Below are 27,583 nucleotides of genomic sequence, written 5' to 3'. Positions count from 1 at the left end.
CCTCGGTTTCAAAAGTCTGAGAGCATGTATCGCACTTGAAGACTTCTTGATGGCCCTGCACATGATCCATCAGAGTGGCGCGAGTAGGAAAGACCTTGGAACAAATTTCACATTTATGTGGCTTCTCACTATCATGCAGGTCATGCATGTGACCAAACAAATCTTGCTCTCGGGTAAAAGCTTCTGGGCACAGTACACATTTGTGTGGCTTGTCGTGCGTTTTCATGTGAAATAACAGGTGTTTGTTGTTGACAAATGTGCAAGGGCAGGCCTGACACTTGAAAGGCCTTTCACTTGTGTGCGTGTACATGTGGTTTATTAATTCAGCTCTCACAGCAAATACCTGCGAACAATATGTGCACTTGAATTGTTTCACTTTACTATGCCTGTGACTGTGCATGTGAATACGCAGTTGCCTTTCGGTTGCAAAACTCCTAGGGCAGATGTCGCACTTAAAGAATTTTTCTCCAGTGTGTAGGTTCACGTGAACTGCTAGCCCTTCCTTAGTGCTGAACGTGCACGGGCAGAGGGTACATCTAAATGGTTTATTGTGGGCTCGCATGTGCGTCAACAAGTCTCGGTTCTTGCCAAATGTGCGAGGGCAGATCTCACATTTGAAAGGCCTTTCATTCGTGTGGATACGCATGTGGGTCACTAATTTATCTCTGTCAAGAAATGAGCGTGGGCACTGTGTGCACTTGAATGGTTTTGTGTGAGTATGTACATGATTGTGCAGTTGCTGTTCAGTTGCAAAGCTCTTAGGGCAAGAGTCACATTTCAAGGATCCACCTTCAGCGTGCTCACTCACGTGCACTGCTAGCCCTTCCTCACTGCTAAATGTGCACGGGCAGAGTGCACATTTAAATTGTTCATTGTGGATTCGCTTGTGCTTTCTCAAGCAGCTCGGTCTGGCGAACATACGGGAGCATGTTGTGCACTTGAAGTTCTTATCGTTGGCGTGCGCAGTTCTGTGAAGCTGCATGTCAATCTTTCTGCCAAATGACTTCAGGCATATGGCACACTTAAATCGTCCTTCGTGAATAGCCATGTGAGTATCAAGACTCTTTAGAGCAGCATAAGTTCGTGGACACTTTGTGCACTTGAACGGCTTCGCTTTTGTGTGTACGTTAATGTGGGCCAACTGTATGTGTTTACTACCAAATGCTCTGGGGCATAGTGGACACTGGTATGGCTTCAGAAGGGTGTACATGTGGTTTGTCAGATGCTTCTTGCTGGGAAAGCTGCACTCACTAGGGCACAAATGGCACTGGTACGGCGATGACGTCTCAACAGTTTCAACACATTCACATGTTAAAAGCAGCATCTTGGATTCATTATCGCTGCCCGCGGCGGTAGTTGTGGAGATTCTTGCAGCTTTCCCGGCAATGCGCACACTTTTCCCGTAACATTCAGCAGGAGCACTTCTTGGTTTCTCTAGTGATTCAGTGCTCGAGATACCTGCACATAACGGTGAAACACATTAAAAATATAATGTCACAAGCACACATAACGGATAACAAAGAAGTTTCAGTGTGAACAAACAGCATACACACGTACTAAGTTAGATTTGATTGACTCACGAGGTTTAATTGCCTAAAGGAAGACACGGGCTATGAGAGCCATCATAGTGGAAGTTTTCAATTAATAATTGCTATTGCCTGGTTCCTATAAAAGGCTGTCTACCATATTTTAATTACCCCCTATTTTGTAACGCAATACAAAGCCTAACATTCCAAGTGTCTAAATGCACAGTGGTTTCTTGGGACTGCAAGTAAAAAAATTTAAGAACATAATTTTTCTATCTGTGCAACCTCCTCTTGGAACTGTGCACAGATGCCCACAACACTGATTAGTAGATGCAATGGCAATGCCATGCCAGTAAAAGTGAAAAAGTTGAAGCACATCAGCTTCTTCCAGTAATGGTTACTTTGTGTAAAACTGAAAATATGACTCTAATAAACCTGCTCTCAGCAAGTAATCGGTTGCACAAGTCATAAGTTTCTTTTGTCATAATTTGTGTGACAGTCAAGACAAGCCAACTTTACTCTAGCTATTAAACATAAAACTCCTTGTTTATGGGATACAAGCATGCTCGTTTCCGTCAATGTGATACACAATCTTCTCATTCCCACCAGAATCCGAAGACATGTTTAGAGCAATGTTAACACATACCAAGTGCATTGAACAGGAGCGATTTTGCACTCTGCTCCAATCACAATGTGATCACCACATTCAGAGTTCATACAGAACAATAATAGACTTAAAGAACAATTCAAGGAAAACGCAAGCATTTTAAGGTTGCTAAAGGCCAAAATTCACACTAAATTAATACACACAGAGTAAAGAAATATTCAAATTTGCCTTGTAGGTGCAATTTTTTCCTAAGTCACTGAATTGTGCCCAAGCTTCAAGCTCTCAGGTAGCATTTCAAAGTCAATTTTTCCATTGTAATGATGTCAATCACCTTATGGCACATCACACACTTTGCCTATTGAGGGTTATAGTAGTGTCCAGCTTCACCTAAAAATATTCATCACATTAAAGCCAAATGACTGAAAGTTCCTTTTCTCCAGGCATTCCTAGAGCCCAGGTCCCTAAAACTTGGCCATGATGACCCAACTACCAAAACAACTCAAAAATGGTGTTACGGCTTGGTCGCTTAATCAAGCACCTTGATGGCAATAGCCATTTGTCCTTGGCTGTGGACATGCCAGACTGCAATCGTAAAACTCGAAACTCTCAAAAGAGAATACAACATAGGATCATTTCTGAATACTAGACAGTATCGACGGCAAAGTGCCAATGCAGAGTTTGGTACTTTGACTGTTCAGAAGTTGCCCCCAACCTCAGTTTTCAAGGAATTCAAAGAGTGCATTTATTTGCAAGAAGTTTTAAGAACCCATGAATCTGCTTTTTTTAATTTTAAGGGTTTTTAAGGATTGTTAGGAGGTGTACAAACCTCGCGCATTCAGAAATTCAAAGGCGTAACTTCACATTCTGAGGCGGAATGCCATCCCCATGTGCCAAAGGCATGTCATTTAACATAACCACTTCAGTCACCTTGTGCACACTTAAGTACAAGGCTTGCTCTGCCAGTTCTACCCAATGATCGCAAGGAAAAAAATCAATAGCTTACATTGCAGTGCAAGTGAATTGAACCCCCATGCATACTCTATGAAGCTCCCTTTCAGTTCAGCTGGGTATTGCTATACAGGACCACATTGGTGAAGGCACTATAGTACGATGTTATGGGACGTTTGATCTGCTGCATTCTGTTAGCAATGACAAACAAATAATTTTTCCTTTCTGATAATGCTAGCAGCAAATGACCCAACAGTTTGTGTGCTTTGAACCAGTCAGTTTGCAACGTGAATGATTAGGCACCAAATTAATATCTATTTACTATGAAATAATGAGTAATTATTCTAGTACTGCCTTGGCTTCACTCAAGTTGGCAGCACCTTGGAATAAAATTAAGTAACTTTTATCAGCAGTCCCTCACATTTCGTGAACAAGAGGCATAAACATACTCTACAGCCAAAGCTTGTTAATAACGGTCAGAAACATTTCGGGTTTACTTCGTTATATCCAATAATTTGTTATATCCTTGATTGTTATAGTATCGTTGTTCGACTGGCTAAACAGTCAAAACAAGAGAAGAAAACTAAGTAGACAATCACGGGCACAGTTGAGGTGCTGGTCATGGCCTACCTGCAGCAAAACTTGGCAGGTCCACAGTCTGTGTAGTCTGCACACTCCTTGATGTGCTCAGGACAGAGCACTGTGTTTTCTTGGTCCCTATTCTGGGGAAGCACCAAATGGACTGGTCAGCCATGGGTAAGTCGAACTGGATGGCAACTGAGGCCCGACCAACCATGGGAGAATCAGGGCATCCTCCTTTCTCGGCCCCACTCTGCTCACCCAAGCTTGTCAGCCGTTCCAGGCCTGCAGAAAATACTTCAAGCAGTTAAAACACTAAACAAGTACTGACACCTACAGTGGAACTGCCTTATGGTGGAAACATGGCATAACTACGCACTAAATGGTAGTATGAACCAACCAGTAAGTACTAGTTTGCGTCCACTGATGTGCGTTTCTGCGAACAAGGAAATGCAACACTGCTGTAAATGTTGCCTAAAATATGCAGCAAAAAAAGATGTGGCCAATTTTTATGCAAAGCATTCTTTGTCTCATACTAGCCACTTTGTGGTAGGCACAGTAGAACCTCGGTGATATGAATCTCACGGGGTCTCGTGAAATATTCGTATCACCCAAAATTTGTATCATCAAAACATACACAAAATCAAGAAAAAAATGAATTTAATTTTAGCAGAAAAAATTCCTAATAGCGGAACCCCGTTGATATGTTCCTGACTGCTGCGTTTTCCCGGCTGCTACGTCGTATTTTCACGGTCTTGACCTAAATCCTTCATTTACTTCCATGTATTAAGTTCTGCTTGATACTTCGCCAATATGTAATTTTCCTGCATCTTACGTTGTGTATGAAGGTGGAGTTCACGTAAATTTAGCGGTGCAGCCAGCTTGTACGTTGCAAAAAGCGACTGGCACGTTGCCGACAAGGCACGGCCGCACCGGAGCCGTATTACATGGCCGTATCTTGAAAGCGATCTGCGACATGTGCAAAGTGCGCGCCCACGTGGGCATCATCTTAAAACGGTCCGTGTTGTTGACGAAGTGCGCCTAGTGCCGGATACCTTACTATGCGCTGTGCTTTCGACATTTAGTTCACGTTGAAGCGAGAGACAGCCGCTGCTGCCGCGCTTTCTTGCTCCAGCGTTTTGACAGCGAATTCCCGCCGTCACCGAGCGAGATGGGTTCGTGTTTACCTGTGCGCGCATGACACCATGCTTGTTACATAATTTAGTTGGTAAGCGAATGTTTACAAGTTTATACGGCTGATAAAACTTCCTTACTTAGGAAGGACTTCGTACAGCTGTCTACTAATTTGCTATCACAATCGTTGCCTCGCCTTTCAGGCGAAACTGAAACTTTTTTTTTTTCGCGGTCCTTTGAAAAATCTATCAACGGGGTTCTACTGTCCATGTGCGTTTTCTTCTTGCTCATATCGTCAACGATCACCATTTGGAAGACGTAAAAGTGTGCGCGCACGATCTCACGAATGTTTTTGCACGTCACTAAATGCCTCAGCACGTTGAGTGCAGGGAGCGTTTCGGCCGTCGTGGCTGCTGCAGCGGTGCTCGACTTCTTTCTCGCTGGTCAAAGTAAAGTGACCTAAAATACTGGGGAGTGTCCAAAGCGCCGCGCGAATGCATGGGAGGAGCGAGAACCTTTTCTTGGGAACTCCCGCTTTAGGACCCGTGGGCTTCCTCCGCTGCGGAAGCCGCGCCAAGGTGGCTTCCGCAGCGGTAGTATCACTGCAGTATTACCGCAAGGTAATACTGCAGTGACTCACCGCACAGAGAATGCGTTTGCTGGCTCTGAATAGGGGTATTTTGTCTATTTTCTACTAGTTCGCTTGGTCCGCGCTTACGCAGCTGTTTGAGTACGCATTCTGCGCTCTTACTTCATTTAGTTATGCGTGGAATGAGCAATGTGAACGTGCTGCGGAAGAAAATAAGTTGGAGATCACGATGATAACCAGGAGAACGTAGCAGATATGGCTAGCTCATGCTAACGCTTTTAAACCCTATCGTTTCCTTTCTTTTATTTCGTGCATTCCATTTGTTTTACAAGGCTACCTCCCGCGCTCTGCCGTTTCTTTATTATGGCGAAATCCTCAACTGGTTCTTTGAAAGTGGAACGTGTCCATTGCCGGAGCCGCGGTACCAAAAATAAATACAAACCGCATAACTCTCGCGTCTCTTTTACTTGGTATATAACCAAAGCACAGCGTGGAAAGGCACAAATATGTGACTAAGATGACTGATGGATCATCCGCGCGCCTCTGCAGTCCGACTGTGCGGTGAGATCGCGCTCCGGACGCCATGCCACCTCGGGGCTCCGACGGCTGCGGCTACGCGCGGCGCATGAGCGTCACGAGTCCGCGCGACTCATGGGTGCCATGAGTCCGTGCACCTCTGCAGTCCGACTGTGCGGCGAGATCGCGCTGCGGATGCCGTGCCACCTCGGGACTCCGACAGCTCCGGCTACGCGCGGCGCGCGAGCGTCACGAGGCTCGCGGGTGTCACGAGTCCGCGCCTTTGCACTCCGGCCGTGCGGCGAGATCGCGCCGCAGTGGCCGTGCCACCTCGGGAGTCCGACGGTTCCGACTCGAAGAGAGTGAGCAAGCGCGCTTGGCGGCCTTGGCTACGCGCTCTTCTTAACAAATGTGGGGTGCTTAGATTCGCATGCAAGCTTTTTTACCAATTTTTTCGCGAAAATAGAGGGGGAGGGGTGCTTAGAATCACGAAAATACGGTATAGATGTCTATTAATCTGCTATCGCAATCGATGCTACGCCTTTTGGGCGAGCCTGCTACTTTGGACTTCGTCACTCACTCTTTGGAATGACGTTAGACATCGCGAACAAAGTTTGGGAAGTGAGGCGTTTTGGATATAACGGACTTCGGATAAAATGGACATTCTTGCCGGATTATGAGGGTTCGTTGTAACGAGAGTAGACTGTATTATAAAGCATTTGAACTTTATTCTATGCGTATGTGATTATGTGAACGTGTGGAGTGGAAGAGCCATGGCTTTCATCAGTGCTTGACGGCGCACGAGTTTGTGAGTGAGTACCCCAAGTTCAGCGATCTCCCTGTGAGATACGAAATTCCATGATAGAAAAGCAGGTGTTCGCATATAGCACGCTTGTTCTGATACACAGAACAAGCGAACGAACAAGCGAACTAACAAGGAATGGAGGGAAAAAAACAAAAAACAAAAAAGCTCAACGGCAACATGTTAATTCTTCCGGGACCACGGAAAAAATAGGCAATTCTGAAGGGTGTTGGAAATTTCTTTTTATTCAAAGAAGATATTGTGCTATATTACTGTAACAGATATCAAAATGCAGCTAATTGGATGGTCTTTCACGCAGAAAGAAATATTAGACTTAAAGGTTATATATAAGATTAAGAAAAAATATTTCATTGAAAATTTGCTGAGAGAACACAAAACAGTTGAAAAAGGCATGGATATATAAGTGAAAAACCACAATAAAAATATCCAAGATATACAAAATCAGCTGCATTGCCTCGTTTCTTATGAAAATTTGGCATGCCTTTCTACAACTGTCTTTTTTTTTTGGTGCACTCTGGCACCAGTGGTCAGCATTCAGTTCCCACGGTTCTTGTGCCACGCAAGAAAACAGTTCCAGGCAGTGGTAAAACACAAATGAACTTTGCACGTGCTGCAAAAGACATTTGTATTGAGCTTGATTTTCCTCTGCTGATAGTACAGCTTGCAGTCCTTGCATATTTCTACTTTTTCTGGCTTGTGGAGCACATGTTTTGCAGAGGGTGGTGGAGGAGTGCGAGCTTGCTTGGCACCCTCAAGAGTGAGAAGCTGTCGAACGAGCTCTTCTTTCAAAGCTGGGTGGTCAAACCCACCATTGCGTGCTAGCTCAGGAATCTCTGGTTGCAATGTGCGCTGCATTTGGAATAGTTTAAAACTGTTCACACATGCAATATCGACGCAGTGGAAGAGAGTCTTCCACCCCCACAAGCTTCTCATTAGAACATTATACAGTTAAACCTGCTTATAACGAACCTCCATATAATGAATTCCTGGATATAACGAAGTTTTTCTATTCCCCGCTGTTACTCCATAGAAGCACATGTATTTGAGACCTCTACGTAACGAAGTGGCAGCGGGAGACCCCCTTTAAATAACGAACTTTCTCTGCCGACAACCTAGAGATTTCGCCCCAAATTTTGTCATTTTTGTGCGAGCAGCAACCGGAAGCACCTTCTCCACCGCAATGGAATGCGAAGCGTCGCGCTTAGCGTGCTCGAATTCACAGCGACTGCAAGGTGAGAGCGAGCGCACGTGTGCGTGCGTGCACGAGGCGGGCCTGCATCCCTCAACCCGGCGATCTTGCCGCCGCGGGCGTGACCTTTTCCCCTCCCTTTATTCAAACCTGATCCCGCTGCTTGTTGCAGCTGGCCTAGCCCGCCAAACCGGCACTCTCCTTTTCCAGTTGATGTTGCCGAAGAAAAAACAAACTTCTTTTCTTTTCCCAACGCGTTGGCAGCGCCACTCTTTGGTTACCTGCGGAAGTCTCTGCGCTTCACTTTTACTAAACTGACACTAGGTGACACTATAGGGCCACTATAGGGCCATTTATAGTCTGACGTAACACATGCGCGCGCACGCTAGGTCACGTTGGCGAAAACAACCCCCTCTATAGTCGAGCGCACCGGCGCAGTCAACGTAACCGGTGGCTTCCAATGCGCCCGGCGTCGAATAGGCTCCTGACCCATTCGCGCGTTGGTCGCACCGACTGCGCCGACCTACAATGCCATTTCACGCGAGGAAATAAACGCGCCCACGCCGCTTCGCCGACGATCGCAGACAGCCGTTCAAAGCGGCGCACAGGCTTGCGATCATTCTGCGCATGCTCTAAAGATAACAGCCCACGGCGCGCACGTGGGAGTATAGAGGAGATGGCGTTTCGGCAGGCGCAGCGCAACCGGCTTAGCGTGACTGGCCCGCGCGCCGATAACGGCGGACTATAAACGTGCCTTATACAACGCTAGGACGCCACGACACCATCGGTAAGCGGTAAGAATCGAGTAAATACGGTAAGTGTTTCTTTTTCGAATTTTCGTGCCGAACCTGCACATAACAAAATCCTCCTTGTAACGAAGTTTGTTGGGAATTTGTCAATTTCGTTATATTCAGGTTTAACTGTAGTAGCCAATCATTTCATATAATTTAACCAGTGATTATAATGCATGCCAGCATTATAATCATGGGTTGATACAAAAACATGGGTTGTCACAGATATCTAAGTCAAGGTGTTTCGTCTTTTTTACCTCCTTTTTTTTTTTTGCAGTGACCGTGTCGTTTGCTATACGAACTGTGTTCATCATGTTGACAACACGCCAGTCTTCCCACTGAAGGTACAGGATGTTATATCGCCCAACCATCGAATGTCACCTCATCGTGCTTTTTTTTTCACATCGTGCATCCTTCAGTTCTGTAATCCTCAGCGATCCTTGCGTGTGCTTCCACAAGCCAATGTTTTTCGGTCAAGCAGATCTTGTACCCCTGATCAAGATATTTCTCACACAGCTGGCAAATTACAGTTAAACCTGGATATAACGAAATTGACAAATTCCCGAAAAACTTTGTTATAAAGAGGATTTTGTTATATGCAGGTTCGGCACGAAAATTCGAAAAATAAACATTTACCGTATTTACTCGATTCTAACGCGCCCTCAATTGTAACGCGCACCCGTTTTCCGTTTTCGTCGAAGCACTCATCCTCGGAATGTCACACCAGGTCCATGACGCGTTGTGGCCCTAAAATTGGTTTTGGCTCATAGATATTCCGTATATAAAGGGTACGGCCACGCTAGCGGCAAAAAACGCGCGCGTCATGCAGCGAGCGGCAAGTTGCCGCGCGTCAGCGCCTTGCCGCGAGGCCACCGTGGCACGCGCGTCTCGCCGCGCGGCAGAGTGATAAGATCTCCCGCGCTCTCCGAACGTGCGAGCAACACCGCGAGCGCTCGTTGTTTCATGCGAGAAACGACGATCGTCGTTGAAAACCCAACGCGGACCGGCGGCGTTCTGGTTGTGATGGCTCCGTGACGTCACCCTCGTCGCTCTGCATTGGTTCTTCATCTCGCGGCACGCGGCATTTGCCGCAGAACCATTTCGCACGGCACGCCGCAAGACCCCCGATTCCTGCCGCTTCTGCCGCGCGCGGCATGACGCGTTGCCGCGGGTTTCTGACGCGCGTTTTTGCTGCGTGTTTTTGCCGCTAGCGTGGCCGTACTCTAAAGTCCAAGGGCGATAACGCAGTCGCCGCGCGCCGTATGTGCGAGTGAAGCCTTTTCCGACTCCGACTTACCCTCCCATAGAACTCCATGTATACGCATACCGCTTACAGGCAGCCGCGTGAGACGAAGTACCGGTTATAATGCGGCTTCCGCGGGAAAATCTCGCCGACAAGGGTGGTAGCGAGCACGCTTCTCAGCGAGGTGCACCCATAGATGGGAGAGGAGATCAACGAGGGCGATGCGGAGAAGGAGCATGAGACGTGGAACATGAGTCCCAGGGCGATAAGATCATCGCCGCGCGCCGTATGTGCGAGTGAAAGCGCGCGGGGGATGCGCGCCTTCACGGACAGCGAATGCACAGTGGAGAGCAAACGCGACTTCCGTGGTGCGAAAGACCGTGGGGGTATGGGAGGGAGGAGGGAGGGGGGGGGCGGCGATGCTGTGCTATGGCACCAAATGTGTATCTTGCAACCGGGCGCAATGGTAACTGGCGACGCAATCTCCCACGCAAAAGGAGCTAAGCGGGAAGGCAGCGCGGGAAGGAGGGAGGGGGGGCGGCTTCTACTCTGCCAACAAATCCGTTCTTGTACTTTGCGCCTGTGCCGGCTGTCGATGTTGTTGGGCACACCGTATCTTGAAAGCGATCTCCACACGGCTCTGACCTTTGTATGCGCTGTGCTTACGCCGTTCAGTTTCCGTTGAAGTGATAGACTGCACGAACCTTCGCTCGCTACGGTGGCCGCACTTCCCCATGCCTGCGTGGGGAAAAGCACAAAAGGAAAAGCACAAACGCGCCACCGCTTCAAACTCTTCGCTCCCAGCCGCGGCCTCTGCGCTGTCCGGCACCGCATCCGCGTCTCCGCACCAAAACAGAAAGAGAGCGCGTGACTGCGCGTTGTTCTCTTTCGCAGCCGTCGGTGGGGCGGCGTTTATTTGTATCAACCGACGCGGGTCGAAAATCGATTCGTAACAACCATTCTCTAGCACGTTGCAAAGTAATGGGGCTTGGCCAGGACCACAGAAAAATTCGTATTAGCCGTGATTGTATCATCGAGATTCCACTGTAGTAGCTTTATTGGCTGTATAAACGTGTAAACATTCGCTTACTAACTAAATTAATGAGCACAGTGTCACGCGCGCACTGGTAAAATTGAACACATCTCGCTCGATGACCACGGAAACTCGCTGCCATAACTCTGGAGTAAGGAAGCGTGGCAGCAGCAGCGAGCGAATTGACCTTTACGCTGTCTCTCGCTTCAAAGCGAACTGAACATCGAAAGCACAGCGCATACTAAGCTATCAGGCACTAGGCGCACTTTCTCAACATCGCAGATCATCTTGAAGATGAGGCCCGCGCAGGCATGCACTTTGCGCACGTCGCAGATCGCTTTCAATATAGGACGCCCGCGCGGCTGTGCCAGATCTGCAACGTGCCGGTCGCTTGTTGCAATGCACCGGTCACGTCACTTATGCTTCTGCCATCAGTTCAGCCTGTGCACGTGAAATTGCACCAGAACTCCGTATATTTGTCTACAGGTATCAACATACTCATACATCAAGGGTGAGCTTCCCGTGACAGGCCTAGTTACCGTAATTACATGATTGTAAGTCGACTCGAATGTAGGTCGACCCCCCCAAAATTGCATGTCTCAAAAAAAAAAAAAAAAATGTGTGTGTGTGGGAAGGGGGGGGGAGAGAGAGAAAAACCACGCGAGTGCATTTCATACAAGGGAAATTTATTGATGGGGTTGCTAAGACTACTCATCGTCACTAGAGTTGACCTCACTGGTACTGCTGCCGTCATAGCTGCTGCGGTCCCACAGCACGTCGTCATCAAAAGTGAGTCCACACTTCGCGAACGACCGCACCACGACATCGCGCGGTACAGCCCCCCACGCAGAGGACCCACCCGCACACAGTAGCCAGAGAGGCCAAATTTTCTCGCGCTGCAGGCGCCACTGCCGCACCACACGTTCACCGACTCCGGACTTGCGTCCCGCTGCGCAGTTGTTAGTTTCCTCAACATGGAGGATAGCAGCCCGTTTGAACGCTGCTGAGAACGAGCGCTGAAAGTCCTTTGACAGGCGCGACGATTCAGCACAACAGCAGAAGTGACAGACGCGCGCGGCCGTCGAAAACAATCGTATCTCAAAAAAAAAGCTCTTCCGCCAACTACTAATACCCCCCAAACGACGGCTCTTCCGCCAACTACCAATACCCCCCTAACGGCGGCTCTTCCGCCAGCTACCAATACCCCCCAAACGGTGGCTCTTCCGCCATCTACCAATACCCCCTAAACGGCGGCTCTTCCATGATCGATGCTCCCACAAGAGCCGTGCGCTCGTGGTGCGCGCAATCAAAATGTATGCAATACAGTAAATTATTACGCTACGCTTCTACCGTAACCATAAAAACGTAGGTGCAAAGTTGTAACCCCGCCGTAGCGCCCCTGATTTCTCATTTCTCTTGCCGTTACTAGAGGTACACAGTTCGGTTTCGATTCTAAGTCGACCCCCCACCATTGGATTGCCAAATTTGAAAAAATGGGTCGACCTACAATCGTGTAAATACGGTAAGTTGGCCGGTATAATCAGCCTTGCGTGCATTGACCGCCACCCACATCGGAACCTGGGGGCCCCGTTGCGGACACTCGCACAGGTTTTTTATTCTTTCGCAACCGACAGTCATTTGTGTTGGCGCGCTGCTCCCCGAGACAGGGACTGCTGGGGATGGCGCACTTCCACTGCGGTGCCTAAGATATATGGACACTTTATGGAGAATGTCAAACAGCCGCCTCACCGCGCGTATATCGCTCAGCGGCATATAGGTGCATTCTTGTGAGCCAACACAAACAGAGTTACTGCAGGCGGTAGTGGCATTCCTGTTGCAGTGTGGGAGATACACAGTTTACACCGACGAGCATGCATATGTAACAGGAGACCGGCAGCAGCGTCGCGCGTGAGTACGATTCTGCGGCGTGTCCGGGGTTAGTGGCTCGAGTGCCGATTTGTGTTCACGGGGCATGCCATTGCACCAGGCCAGCTTCATCGAGGTGTGTGAACCTCGAGCAAGAGGGTCATGCGACGTTCTTTTAAGCGACGTTGGTCTGTGTGTTCCAAAAACCGAGCTAATAAGGGGGGTGGTCACAGTGTGGATTGTTGATGGCCCCGCCTACTTTGAAAAGAACTGAATGGTAGGCTGTGAGCGAGGAGACCTAAAGTAAGGGTACCGCCTCAATTTGCAAAGGTATTTAAAAGAGTGTGTACAGCTGAGGCGAGCGAGCTGAAAATCGGTCGCCACTAGTCGATGTATGCTACTTTGTCCTATAATAAACGGATGTATTCCTAAGTTGGCCTCCAGGAGTGTAAAGTGTTGGCCTCCCTGAGTGCAAAGTGTTGCCGGACAGTGACGAAGGCCCTTTGAAGAATCGTCTGCTTGGAAGACCTCGGAGAAGAAATTTAACTGGCCTGACACCCCCGGTGGCTAGGCCTAACCAGCGCCATGTCGTCGTCGGTTGGTGCAGTCAACGAAATGCTTCACACTGACTGTGCAGCACTTGGAAAGCGGGGGAACTAACCCCCAATGAAAGTGAGGGGACAGCCCAGTCGTATGCTCCAATTCCCAGACAGTGTTGCGTGTGCCTAGTCTTGCTTGGTCATCACCGATGATATGCTGTGGGATGTCATACGACTTGCAGCCATCCCCGAACGAGAATCATGACAGTTCACATGCAGTTTCTGTCTGTGATGATGAATGAGCATATTGGCAGCATACATATACTGTATCTGTGGTTACCTGCATTGTAGACTATTTTTGTGTTATTCTCCTCAAAGCAAGTTGACTTTCACCAATTTAAGCCTCAGAGAATCGCATGGTTTTACGTTATCCGTTAGCAATGTAAGGGCTACAATAGACACCGTGGCTTAGAGGGCTCAGGATAAACTTCTTTAGATGCTTAATTGTTCTCAGAGCAGCAGTGTTTTTGCATTTCACCTCAATCAGAACACATCTGCTGCAGACAAGAATCATGCATGCGCTAACTTGTCCTCAGCAGTAGAATGTCACGGTCACTTCAGCAGGTCATACCAAGCTAGGCAGACTCAGCTATTTACCAAAAGCATACTGCTCCCACAAGGAAAAGTCGTAAGGAAAAGTCATATTTAACCGCCACCATGCACACACCTGTCGTGCCGGTCACCGCCTACCTGAGGTGGAACTTGACTGATCTGCACTCTGCACGCTCCTTGTTTTGAAGGAGCACCCGACAGACTTTTCAGCCACAGGCAAGCTGCACTGCACATCAACCTTGACCTGACCGTCGACCTTGGGAGGGGCATGGCATGCCGCTTTGGCAGCCATGATGAGGTCACCTAGGCTCATCGCGTTTGTGGGTCCTGCAGAAAGTAATTGGAGTGATTGCAGTATTGTTACAGCATCAAGAACGAGTGGCAATGAGAACAATCGAAGAGATGCATGGGCCATTTCTAATGCATATCTGTGGGTCACAAGATAACCATTTCATATCGACAGTCCGAAAGGGCTACAAAGGACAATCCACACTGCATACTTGCATAAAAGCAAGGCAACAACACAGCAATCTTTGTATGTGCAAGGTTTACAAGCTTGACAGCAGCATACGCTGATACATTTTAAGAATTGGCCCAGGCTATTGGTGTAGCTTGACTAAGCAAACTGATTGCAAGATAGCAAGGCCATCATGATCATCGTCATCAGAATACTTTTATGTCCACTGCAGCATGAAGGCCTCTCTCAGCGATCTCCGAATGCCCCTGTTTTGCGCCAGCTGATACCATCCTGTGCTTGCAATTGTCCAATTTTCATCCCACCAGTTAATTCTCTGCCATCCATGAGTGCAGATCCCTTCCTGTGCTACCCATTCTGCAACTGCGATAGGCCTCTGGTTGCCTGCCCTATGCAATGGCCTGCCCAAGATTTAAGCCTGAATATCGGCTAGTCCCACCTGCTCCCCAACCTACAACGCTTTCTTTGTATATTTTAAGTTTTAGTTCCATCGCTCTTTGCGTGGTCCACAAGTTTTCAAGCTTCTTTGGTATTCCATGATGTAACTTCGTAGCGCAGAAAAAAGGATGAGGCAGAAGGCAAACGACATGCACAAGCGCTTGTGTATGTCGTTTCCCTTCTGTCTCGTTCTTTGTTACTGCGCTACGAAGTTGCGTTATTGGATTATTAACTAGATCGATCTCTTGACACAGTTAAGCTATATTTCTTTGGTAAACTTCGGAATTTTACCTCGTACGTTAGTACATGTTGAATGCAATGAATGTGCAACTGTCGTTTCAACAAGAGCGGCACATTGCCATTCATGACTTCATGCCTGTTTTATGTGTTCCTACCTCTACAATTGTTTTGTAGATTTCCTTCTCATGATCTGAGACCCCTCTGACCAATTGGCTTACATGAATGTACTCTTGCACAAGCTCTAGAAGCTGACTGCCCATCACGAATTCTCGTTCTCTTGCCAGGCCACCAAACATTAATTAATTTATACTGTTAGTCCACGGGCTGATACAGGGTGGGACAACATCGGGGTTCTCCCCACATGGGCGGCGGTGGTTTTGCCGCCCACCACTCCCGCCGACCGCCCACCTCTATGACCACCCGCCCACCACTGCCCACCTCTCGGGCTTCAAGTTTGCTGTCCTCGGGGTCAACTTTCTGTGCCTATGCAGTGGAAGCTAGGAGCACGAGGGGCTGCCTTCCACAAGCACGCTGTTACGGGTAAGCATGGATGCCGGCGGGAAGTACCCGCACACGCTCACAAGCCAAAAACAAAGGCCGGGAAACTGGCAGTAAACACGGACGATCGCGGTACTCGGCGTTCGCGGTACACGGCATCGCCGAGAGCACGGCAGTTGCATTTCTCCACGTGGGTAGCTGGTATGGCCGCGGAAAGAAGCGCGAAAGAAAGAAGAGACGTGCGCAGAAAGAAGGGCAAAACCCGATGTGTCGTCACCTCCGCAATAGTATTAAAAAAGATACAGAAATGTCGCAGTTTTGCCCGAAAGGCGAAGCATCAATTGCGATAGCAAACTAGTGGACACCTGTACGAAGTAAGGATAGTAGTTTTATCGGCCGTATAAACTTGTAAACATAGGCATACGAACTAAATTAATTAACAAGCATGGTCTCACAGGCGCACAAGCAGCGCGGAAAGTCGCTGTCAGAACGCTGTAGTGAGTAAGCGCGGCAGCAGCAGCGAGCGAATTGACCTTCGTCCCGCCGCTCACATCAATGCGAATTAAGCCGCGAAAACACAGCGCAGGGAGGAAGGACTCTGCCCCCGCCGCAGATGCCTTTCAAGATGCCGCCCGGGTGGGACTGCGCGGCGTAGTACGCAGCCTCCCCCGTCCCTACCCTCCCCCCAAAGCCTTGCGGCCCGACGGGCACGCGTGGTTGCTCTGGCAGCACGGAGTAACCCCCCCCCCCCCCCCCCCCTGTCTTACCCTGCCTCCGGAACATTGTGCACGACTGAAAGACGGCACGCTTCCTTCCCGCTTCCCGCACTTGTGTGCAAGCGATTGAGGCACGATCGCCGGTTCACTCTTGCACGCTTTCACTCGCACATAGAACACACGGCACACAGCGACGATTTTATCGGCCGGGTACTTGATACGGAACCTCTTGGCGACGGCAACGTCGGCAGAAATGCCCCTGGAGTGTCCATATAAGTGCCCCTATAATATAAGAAAAAAATGAGAACGTCCCCTCCCAGTGTCTTTCGTTCTGGCGCTCTCAACCAATCAGCTAGATAAGGAGACCTAGATTTTTCAACAAGTATCCAGAATACCCCCCCCCCGTGAGCTGCATTTGCAGATATAAAGTCTCTTGCACTGTTGTGTTGTGTGATTGCATGCGCTCGAACATCTGTTGCCAAATGTCCACCTGTCAAAATTTTCTGGGGAGAACCCTGGACAACATACATAGCCTATTTTTTTTATTAGCTTGCCATTAACATTAGAATACGAATAAACAAAACAGCACATTGTAGTATCTAAATTTAACAGTACGAGCATAAACATGTAAAGAGTCACGTGAAAAATACTGTCACATAAAACCATGTTATATTGTAGAGAACCACATGCCCACAACAAAAAGGATTTCTATACCAGTGCTTATGGTTACCAAAAAAATAGGAGGGAAAAAAACCCAGAAGCACTAATCTTCGGTTGTAAACGATAGCTTGTGCATTACAAAAAAAAAAAAAAAAAAAACGCGCAGCAAATTTCAGACGAACGCCTCCCTCAACCACTATTGTGGACCTTGCAGAGAGACTTTTATTCAACATTAAAACACGTTGAATCACAACCTTTCTTGACCTCGTAGAAATGTACCACAGCACCACTGAGCGAATTTAAGCAACGAGCGTAACTTCTTTCTCCATTGTCACAAGATGCACGCTTTCTATAAGTGAATTGTTCCTATGCGAGGCACTTAATGCGCCAAGTGTCCCAAGGGCTTGCAGTGCTATACAGCAATATGGTATGCAGAACTTTATTGGGTCCTGAAGGTCAACCCTAGGTTGACATGGGCTGCTCCCACGTTGGGACTGTCAGGCCGAGCCCTTCAGGCACATCGCGGGCCTTCCGGACTGCCCTTAATTGGTCAGAGAGTGATTCACTGTGTAGCATTTGCCGCCACCATTCTTGTTCCACAGCAATCAATGTGTTTTAACTATTTCATCAATGGTGCTTAACATCACAAAACAACAGACAGTAATGACATATAAACTCATTCATAAAATCAAAAAGGTCAATCAGCCACGCTTTGTTTGATCTTATCCGAATTCACCCAACAGTACAAATTTGGATAAAGGCCAGCACGCATAACAATAAAGGCATCGCACGACCAAGGACGGTTATTCAAGCAAAGCACACCTTTAACAAGCAGCTACATTCATGATCGCTTCTAGGTTTAAAAGACTGCAGTCACCTTTCTCCTCCGCATGCGACGCAGCATTGGGTGCAGTCTGCTCGACTGCTGACGTATTTTCTACGCTGGCCTCCGTGCATGCAGACTCTACTGCAACGGAGCACAACGTAGATGTGGCAACTGCCTCGGTGTCCTTTTGTGTGGCTTGCCCCGTTCGAGCAGCACTGACCGGACAGTGACGCTCCATCACAGAGGCTGCATGCTGCTCACTATCGGTCGTAGTTGCATCTCTCGAGTCTGCGCAGAAATGAAATTTTCATCAAGAACAAAAGGTACCTGAGCAATATTATCCGACCATACTATGCCTCCTGACCTACGTGGCTTTAATTGCATCTACAGTGCAACAAAAGCCATGAGGCATGCTGAGGCACCACATAGCCTGCAATAGAATGCACTTCCATGCTTCGACATCTATTATGAACTTATAATGTAGATACATAGGTGTAGTGCAGCATAAATGTTCGTATAATTCCAATGTCCTACATAATTGCATATAATAGGTTTCATTTCTGAATAAAAGCAACGTTGGTATGGTACGCATTGCGGGGATGCGCGACTCGCGCGTCTCCTGATGTTGTTTTCCCCGCATAGCTCGCGTCTTCCTGTAGTCTGGCTTTTCTGCATGGCTAAGCGCTGGCGGCGGTCGTAGTGGTTGCGGTGCATTGCGAGAGATAGCGCGAGTGTCGCGATGCTAACGCCACCGAACGGCGGGGTGACTTGGGAGAAAAAGGTCGAAGGCACTTCCTCTTTGGGTTAGGATCGGTGAGCGATGCGGACGTCCCGTGCGTGCGCCGATCCACGCTTTGCGAGACCGTCTCGCATGGCTAGAAGCAGGGCACCGGTATGGACGAACACGGATCGTTCGAACATGCCACCGTTCACGTGACCGTGCACGTGAACGACTAGGCGATGGTGTCATAGCATGGGGTGAACCTATTCGCTCGCTATCTGGTCGCGGTGAGTTGGACTTCCTTGATTTGTCGCGCGCCCATGTGAATGTTCTATGCATAGTAATTCGGCTAGCATGTATTAGTGCATGAAAGGTGCAATAAATGCCCTTTTGATTGTTTGCACTACTGTGTTGTCGTTCTTTTGTCCCAAGAGTGCGTGTGAGACCCCACGGCATCCTTAAAGCAGTCTGTCACTAATGTGGCCCAGTTGCCTGCCACATTTAATACCTGTGTAGCGAAGAAGAGAGACGCCAGTGGATTCAGCACTACTGGCTCTAAACGCTAGTGGATCGAGTGCTCTCGCGCAGCAACGGCTCTCGTGCTGGGAAGCTGTGACTGCCCTGCCCATCGATGTTGCGCTGCTCCAAGCTCTGCCAAATAAACACCTTTAGACCTGCAGTAAAATTTTTGCCAATGAGCATATGATCAATTAATAACTGGCAATTAAAAGAGAAGTCAATTCACCGACTTCATGGCAACACAGAGTACCAGTTTCATTTTGACTTGACAAAACCCGACGCATTGGGTTTTGTGAGCGCATGCTCTGTGCAAACAGGTGTCGTCCAGCAACGGAGGTGCCTCTCTTCCTGAACGCTCCTGTTCTTTGATTCATACGGTTCCCACATTGAGCTTTAAGAGCCAAACTGGGCTACATTTTGCCAGCCGTAGCATTGGAAACGCTCTTTCGGCTACGTGGTGACCTTCGGGCAATGGAATGTAAAAACTTCGGTATATACCATTGTAAAAACAGCGCACTAGAAGGGACAGAAGACCAACAGTAGGGACAGACACAAATATCCGTCGTATTCCTCCGCGCTTATAAGGGCTCAGCTGTTTTGTTTCCCACACCCAGATGTGACTTAAACACAACTGCCACATTTTGGCACAAGAAAAGCATCAGAAGGTCCATGCTTTTCATTCTGCCCCAAAACAGCATGTTTTCCAGCTCAAGAGTCGAGCTGTTCTCTAGTAAAATGCAACAGAAATGTGAATTTTTGGCAAAACATTAACCAGAAAAGACAACTAAAGCATGTTTTATTTGTTTTTGCTAAATAAAGCAGTTCCTTAAATAAAGTTTTGCTAAATAAAGCTAAACAAAGCAGTTCGCTAAATAAAGTTTTGCTAAATAAAGCTAAATAAAGCAGAAAGTTTTGGAAATTCACAATAGCTTACAGGTATTTTTTGGGCTACATTTATGTCAACACTTTTGCTTCTAGCTACTTTTGGGCTACATACAAACTCAGTTTGGAGATTTTTTGCTGGCACTAGCTCGCGACCGTGCTTCTTTCTCTCGCGCTTCTTTCAGCGGCCATATGCAGGCGGAGAAATGTTACCTCCGTTCTCGAGGAGGACACCATGCAGCCTGCATTTTCCAGAGGGTGTCATTTACAGCACTTTGGAATAGTTCAGGTGCCTGCCTCGAGCCAGAGCCTACAGCGAACAACATGAGAAAATGAATTCCGCTTTGGAGGCAACATGGAGCTTTGCCTTTGTCAGTGGTTTTGTCGTCGTTTTTCTTGCGCACGCCATAGTTACTACAGGGCGCTTCGGTGGTGCGTGGTGGCGGCATCTATGGAAAATAGCAACAGCACAGGCCAAGGGCCAACACTAACATCTTCCTGGATGGCCCATATGGTGACAATTGATGCACTGGCATGGAATGGTGGTTAAGTTTGTGGCTTTCACTATAATGGCTTTTCAGAATAACAAACAATTTAGTGCAACGCCCTGAAGTTCGTTACTGCATGATGCAAAATTAGTTGGAAGAACAAGAAAGTGCGCGACACAGTATACTGACTACTTTATTCAATTCACATTATTTGAGCATGACAGCACATTGCATACCTACCAATGCATGAATATTAACTCTTTCAGTGTTGGATTCTTTTTCGGAGGTTATGCACCACCAGAGTCAATTCTTTTTTTCTCAGATATTATAAAATGAACACATTACTTACGGCTAATCAGAAGGAAAAAAATTACATGGATAATTGCAAATGCATTCTTAATACGGTCCTCACATTCTTAGCTTTGTTTTCTATCTCCTACATAGTTTCGTTCTAACGTGCACGCTTCTGCAATAGTGTCACTGTGTAAAGGTCAAAAGAAGAAGAAAGAAAACATTCTATAAACAAAGGAAAGATCGCAAAAACAAGCAAGAGCAGTGGCTTTGCGCTACAGCACAAATATATGAATGAGGACTCATCGCAGTGGCGGTGCACAATGTTCGGGAACCACCCTTCCCACGCGCAGATCCACACTCTGTGTGGCGCAACCACGCAAAACAAAAACCCAGACTAAACAAACCAACACAGATGAAGAAATATGCTTCTAGAAATATACAACAGATCGCGAAACTACCTCAGCACTAACCAATTTCGTGTTACTGCACACGTCCAACTGGAAACAGTGGAAAACGTACAGGTACGTCAGTGACATAATGGGACAGAAAGGCAAATATTCGTAAAATTTCATAGACACTTCACTGGAAGAAAGGAGGGATTAGCATGCATATTTTCCATTTAGTTTGCCCTGATCACACAACTTTGGAAAACAAACACACCATCAATGACGATTTAACTTTAAACGTAGGACGCAAGGAGCCACGAACTTAGAACAGCAGCACAAACTGACAGGCAACACCTTGGGTTTCAGATCATCTCATGCGAGACGACACAGCTTTCCTCTTTCATGTTCGCAACTTGCTCTAAGCAAGTGACCCTCTTCTGCTTTTTCACATTCAAGTAAAATGGCCGACAAGGGCCTGGTTGGAGACTGAAGAGTACAATTTTTTGGAAAACAGAATTTCTCTTTTCTACAACTTGATGAAACATTTGTAAAATTGTACAAGCTTGAATTTGTAAATATTATGATGAATTCCAGAGTACGCAGGTATGATATTGAGTCGCTGAACATTTCTGCCGTCCACTCATTGTATATTGCAGGGATGGCTTCCACTGATGTCATCCTAGCTGCCATGTTGGAGGAACAGCACTCTGAGAAGCTGCATTCGTGATGTCGCATGCAAGCCATCTGCAAGCCTTTGGTCAACACTGCATGTTGTATAAGCTTTTGGTCAACACTTGCGCTAAGCCAACCAGGCCATCTTCCACTGAATCACTCCACCTCAACACAGTCATGAATAATAATTAAGCTTCAATCACATTTGCATACTGTGCACAATAGAAGTTATGCAGAAACGAACTATGCAAACACTACAGCAAGCAAACAAGTAGTAATTAAAGCACACAAAAGTGCATACTAACCACTAACCTGTGCTTGGACAGCTGCTTTTTGATGAACATGGGAGTGTTTCTGATGATTCCCAGGAGCCAATGTGAAACTGCAAAACAACAAACATATATTGACTACACACTCAATTGGAGAAGCATTAAATAAGTGTGGCATTAAAAAGTTGCTAGGCAGTAAATTACCACATTTACTTGCATAATGAAAGCACTTTCTTCTAGAAAATCAAAGCAATGTAGAAGGCAGCGTTCAAGATGCAGGGTAGACTTTAGGAGAAATAATGAAATTGAACACTAAATTGATGATATTAAAAAAAATTGTAAAATAATGTAGCTGTACAGTAAACATACATGTCCACTATGTGCGAACAATAACGGGTTTTGGAATGACCAGAGCTGTTGTCTTTGGGAATAAAAGATCTCGTCTTCTTTGCAAGGAGGCCATCGGCAAAGCAAGTTGCACCTTAACTGCAGCGCACCGTGTCTTGTGGGTGTCACACGTCCAAGCACTATTTGCTATAAAATCCACAAGGCCAAGCTTTCTTGCCATGGTTTGTGCATGCGTCCGGTCCATTTTATACGAAACGGCACAGCTTTTCTTTCTCCTGTTCCTTACATATTCAAGGACTTCCTCCAAACGAGAAAACATGCCTGCCTTCTAGCCCCACACCGCGTAAAGCGATTTGCAGCAGGCAGCTTGTCATGCTGCTTCTGCCAGTATAGCATACGTGAACCTAAACACCAAAATGCCTTCCAGCAGCACGATTTCCATGCCCCACCGCGTACCCCACGGCCTTGGATTTAAAACTGGTCGTATAACACAATAAACAGCCCGTCGCCCACAGCAAAATACGAGACAGACAAAAAAAAAAAAAGGTCACAGCCCTGTGCGGCACATGCAGCACAGTCGCAGTGCAAGCTGTAGAAGCGGCTCCATACGAGACCGTTGTAAACTGCTCGAAGACGGTAACTGCAAGTACTGAGTATACGGAAAGCAGTGTTTTCGTAATTTGTACACATTTATTGAAACACCTTCAGGTGTGCTTTATGACCCAAAGGGTACGTTCACGTCTTGGGAAACGGCAAGCATGCAGAAAATCTTTTTCTTGCCTGTCTAAGTTGTTCACATTTGTTTTTCCACCGCCACTTTCGGCCACATCCATCTAGTTTGCATACATTTGTCCCTGTGGTGGCGCTCTCCATCGCACCATTTCAAGCGGTATGTTCATTCATTGACCCATCCGTCATCGAAAGCGATCCTTTCGCGTTAATTCATGTGTTATCTGTAAAGCGGCAACAGGAACACCAAAGCTAGAAGCCCAGTTCGTATTTGGGTTGGGGCTCGCCGAGGCTTGCACATGCCATGAGGAGTATACGATTTTTGTATGCGAACACTCCTTGGCATGCTTATAGCCCCTATATTTATTATAAATATAGGGGCTTTAGGCATGCTCTGGCCTCAGCGCCCCCTACCTACTGACCGCCCTGCTTCCAGCTTTGATCCCCCCGCTGCCCCTTCAATGCACTGGAGATCCTGCGCCGCCTGCTTTATAATAATCTCAGGTGCGCTCCTGAGGCCTCCGTTTGCCGCTTACATGTGCCCTCCTGGAGCAGTACTTGTTAAAAAAAAAAAAATAATAATCTATTGTCGCGACAAGAAAAGCGCCCCGCGACTTCTGCAACATACCGTGCGAGAATTACGGAACGCCAACGAGGAATCAGCCCAACGGTCGTCTGCCATGGAAGAAATAGTTTTGATACTTCTAGCTAGTTGTTTCCTAGAAATAGACAATGAACAACGCAAGAAGCGGACACCTCGGAAGCGGCAGAGGTGGGTTCGCCCGGCTTTGCAAAAGCGCGAGAAGCTGGGGCCGTATTCTGAAACGTTCGCCTAGGCGAAATCAGGGCGCGCGCTGATTCGCTGGTTGAGCAAAATTGAATGACGTCGGGCTCAACCACCAATCAGCCCATATAATTTTGCTAAAACAGCCAATCAGCGCACGCCTGAAAGCGAAAAAAGAAATTCCGCCTAGGCGAACGTTTCAGAATACGGCCCCTGGGTCACGCCAACGCTTTGTTGCCGCACCTGCGGTCCCACGAGGTTGAAGCGCGAGTATTGTGAGCACCACTCTCGCATCGATCAGCATCGCAGCCGACACTTTTGGTGCCATGTTCAATTTCACGACCATATGTTTATATGCTAGTGCAGCTTCCGGTGGAGCGGAACGCCCATGTCGCGAAGGACGTGCAGCGGGGCCCTACGGCCACAGCGTTCTTTATTTTATGGGCACACTGCAGGGGCCGTATTCTGAAACGTTCGCCTAGGCGAAATCAGCATACGCGCTGATTGGCTGGTTGAGCAAATTGAATGACGTCGGGCTCAACCACCCAATCAGCTCATCCAATTTTGCTAAAACAGCCAATCGGCGCACGCCTGAAAGCGAAAAAAGAAATTTCGCCTAGGCGAACGTTTCAGAATACGGCCCCAGGAGTGTGCCTGACGTGCTCGTACCGCGGGTTCTTGTCGCCGAGGGTGTCGGGCAACGCTTTCGGCAGCACGCACCTGTTGGTCTTCTCGACGAAGCATCGCCAAGTTTTCTCTGCGAAGTTGCCTCGACAATTTCTCCCATGCCTGAACCCCGGGATCTCCGCGGCGAAGATTCCGGGCCTCATTTTCGGCTGCTCGCACGTAAGGGTCTTGGCGGCGCAGTTGCCTCGACAGGTTCTCCCACGCCCGCACCTCGGGTTCGCTGCGGCGAAGCTTCCGGGCCTCATTTTCGACTGCTCGCACGTGAGGGTCTGCGCGGCGAAGCTTCCGGGCCTCATTTTTTGCTGCACGCACTAGAGGGTCTTCGCGGCGAAGTATCTTTGCGTCGTTTTCACGAGAACGAACTGCATTGTATTCCTGGCGTCGACGGCCAGCTGCGGTTTGCGCTGCTCTCTGCTCAGCCCGACGTTGCCTGGCTTTAGCGGCGCGGATAGCTCTACGTTCCGCTTCTTCTGCAGCGGTTCGTATTTTGCGAGGAGGAGCCATAACGTGCACATGCACAGTCGAGTGCAAAATTTTACAGACCACGGGAGCGGCGACTAAAATACAGTGGCTAAAATGGAGAAGTGTGCCGAGCAGTGTTGCCACGACACATAAAAAAAATTGTGGTAGATTTTTTCGCGAAAAATCAGTAGAAATCAGTAGATTTTTATTTTCAATTTTTCCACTCAGTTTAGAAGCCCACGAATTCAGCGCTTATATTAGTACCCTGTTGTAGTATTGTAGCTTAGAAGAAATAGTACAAAAATTGACCCCGAGATTTTTGGCGATACTTTTGAAAAACCCGGGAATCCAGAGAGCCATTGTCCAGCACGAATTTAGAAACAGCGAAGTCCTCCGATGGCCTATTTAAATTAGTCTGATGGTAGTTAGTACCTGAAAGCTTTAGAGTATAGTATCTTCCAGACAGGGGTAATTGGAGATCGCTGGGAGAGGCCTTCCTGCTGCAGCAGACATAAACATAGGTTGATCATGATGATGATGATCCAGAAATAAGAATCCGTTATAGCTTACGCAAATAAACTAAAAACGTGAGTAAGTGGGGTCCTATTCTCCTGCAGAACAGAGTAGGCGCTCGAAGCGCCGCATGAAAAGAGTCATTGGTTCTGGTTTGATAGTTTTGGTTTCATTGTTGTGGTAGAGTCGAGGTCAGAAGCTTACACTCTACATGCGTATCGCCGCATTTTCCCTGTCATTTCGGGTCATAAAATCTTTTGTTCACAACGCGTGCTCATAGCATTTGCATCGCTCTCGGGTGGTGTTAGCATTTGTGTTTTGCACCATCATTTTTATTAAAAACACGTTTATTTGAAATAATATTGTTTGAAACTAGCAAACTTTCTGCGACATTTTGCACTTTTCACTATTGCGTTTGTATTGTAATTAATGTTAATGACTTTTCGCGTCATTAAAAGCTATGACAACGGTGACTTTTTAATTTATAAAAAGAAATGTACGCAAGGCGGCGCCTTGAAGTTTCCTCTCGCGGTTCGAGTAAGCAGCGAAGTGCACAAGAGATGGCAGTGCCGGCGCTTGCGTCGCTCAAGCGGATACCTGAGGCGCGCGCAACGCTATCGATGATATTCGGCCGCTTCTCAGCTAGCCGAGTCGGGCTGAGTGACTTACGGTTCACGAGATAGCGATAACGCGGCCTAGAGCGTGCGCCGATCCTCACTGGCAGGTCGCGTATGTTGTCTCAAGGTAGAAAGCAAGCGCATGGGCGCCAATATACGATGACTCATTCCGTTTCCCGAGGACACGCATCCTAGCTAATGAAGCAGACGACAGCCTGCGCGCATGCAGACGACGGAAGCGAGAAACGATTTTGATGGAATAATTGTACGCTTTGAGCTAGCTGCTTTATTTTTACTGGGGAGGAAAACTGTTTTGCTTTATCAACCACGCTAGTTTAAATGCCTACATTATAGTTTCTTAGGCGAAACGTCAAATTTGCGTCACGTTACGAAAGCAAAACGGGGCCATGAGCGCCATTTTGTAAGCGTCGCGCCTACGTCACGCCTAGAAGAAAATGGCGGAATGTCCAGAATAGCGGCTCAGAATAGAGCCCTAGGGTAGGGTGGCTAGAAGGGGAGGTGTGAATACCGGCGGCGCAAGCGTGACCCCTCAGCGCACCGATGCCGCAGGGCGGCGCTGTTGACCGAGGCGCGGGAAGGCACGCAACCGAAATGAGCGCATCGCCAGCCTCGGGTATCGCGCGTTGTCTGCGAGCGTCATGGAATATACGTCTTTATCCATGAAATCAACGTTTTATCAGCCCACATCACTACTCCTGTGAGATTTTACGGGCCCAGTTCGCACTGCGTCGATAGATTCAAACGCGTTTTTTTTTCTTTTTCCCCTCCGGATCAGGATCATAGGGGCTGGGGGCTCTGGAATAATTTCGACCACTTCGGGTTCTTTAACGCGCACTCACACCTTACGGCACACAGGTGCCGGCCTTGCATTTCGACTCCCTCAAAATGCGACCGTCGTCGTCGAGGTCAGCAGTAATCACCCTATGCGTGCCTTACGTACGACCTGTAAACTGCAGTCATTACCCGATTACTTCTCGACGTACAAACCACTTTGTGCCAGCGCTTGAAGACGTGTAGCATGTCCTTTCGACGCTCAAATAAGCAATTTACTATGATTTCAGACAGCAACAGATCTGGTCATAAAATAGTTTATTTAAGTGAGGAAAACAACTATGGGAAAATTTGATCTACAACACGCAATATTTCAGTGCTTTTAGTTTATTCTCAGTGCCCTGCTGAGTGACACCTTTAAGCAAAAAATGAATCCTTGTTACGCAATAAAAACGTTCAACTGATGCTGTCAGGGCAGCAGAATGCTCTAGGCAACCAATTTTTGGCACATATCACCAATTGATCAACTGCATAAACTTTGCCACAGCTTTGTCATGCAAACGAGTGAGTTT

At 47.7% G+C, this 27,583-nt stretch overlaps 1 protein-coding gene across 1 annotated transcript in view; it reads right to left on the bottom strand.

Moving 5' to 3' along the window:
- The window catches only part of LOC119453824 (uncharacterized), a 63,555-nt gene extending 38,370 nt beyond the window's left edge, over nucleotides 1-25,185 (bottom strand). Inside the window, exons 1-4 of the mRNA XM_049668095.1 lie at nucleotides 24,610-25,185; nucleotides 22,123-22,192; nucleotides 17,900-18,136; nucleotides 14,240-14,322 (exon numbers count right to left, since the gene is read on the bottom strand). Coding sequence (XP_049524052.1) covers nucleotides 14,240-14,322; nucleotides 17,900-18,136; nucleotides 22,123-22,192; nucleotides 24,610-25,131 — 912 coding nt within the window. The 5' untranslated portion in view covers nucleotides 25,132-25,185. The remainder of the gene's footprint in view (nucleotides 1-14,239; nucleotides 14,323-17,899; nucleotides 18,137-22,122; nucleotides 22,193-24,609) is intronic.
- Between the last annotated feature and the right edge of the window lie 2,398 nt (nucleotides 25,186-27,583).

This window comes from Dermacentor silvarum, chromosome 5 (genome assembly GCF_013339745.2).
Source record: "Dermacentor silvarum isolate Dsil-2018 chromosome 5, BIME_Dsil_1.4, whole genome shotgun sequence".
Lineage (NCBI taxonomy): Eukaryota > Metazoa > Arthropoda > Arachnida > Ixodida > Ixodidae > Dermacentor > Dermacentor silvarum.
The sequence above is the reverse complement of the archived record's forward strand: the minus strand, read 5'-3'. Positions and strand labels throughout refer to the sequence as shown.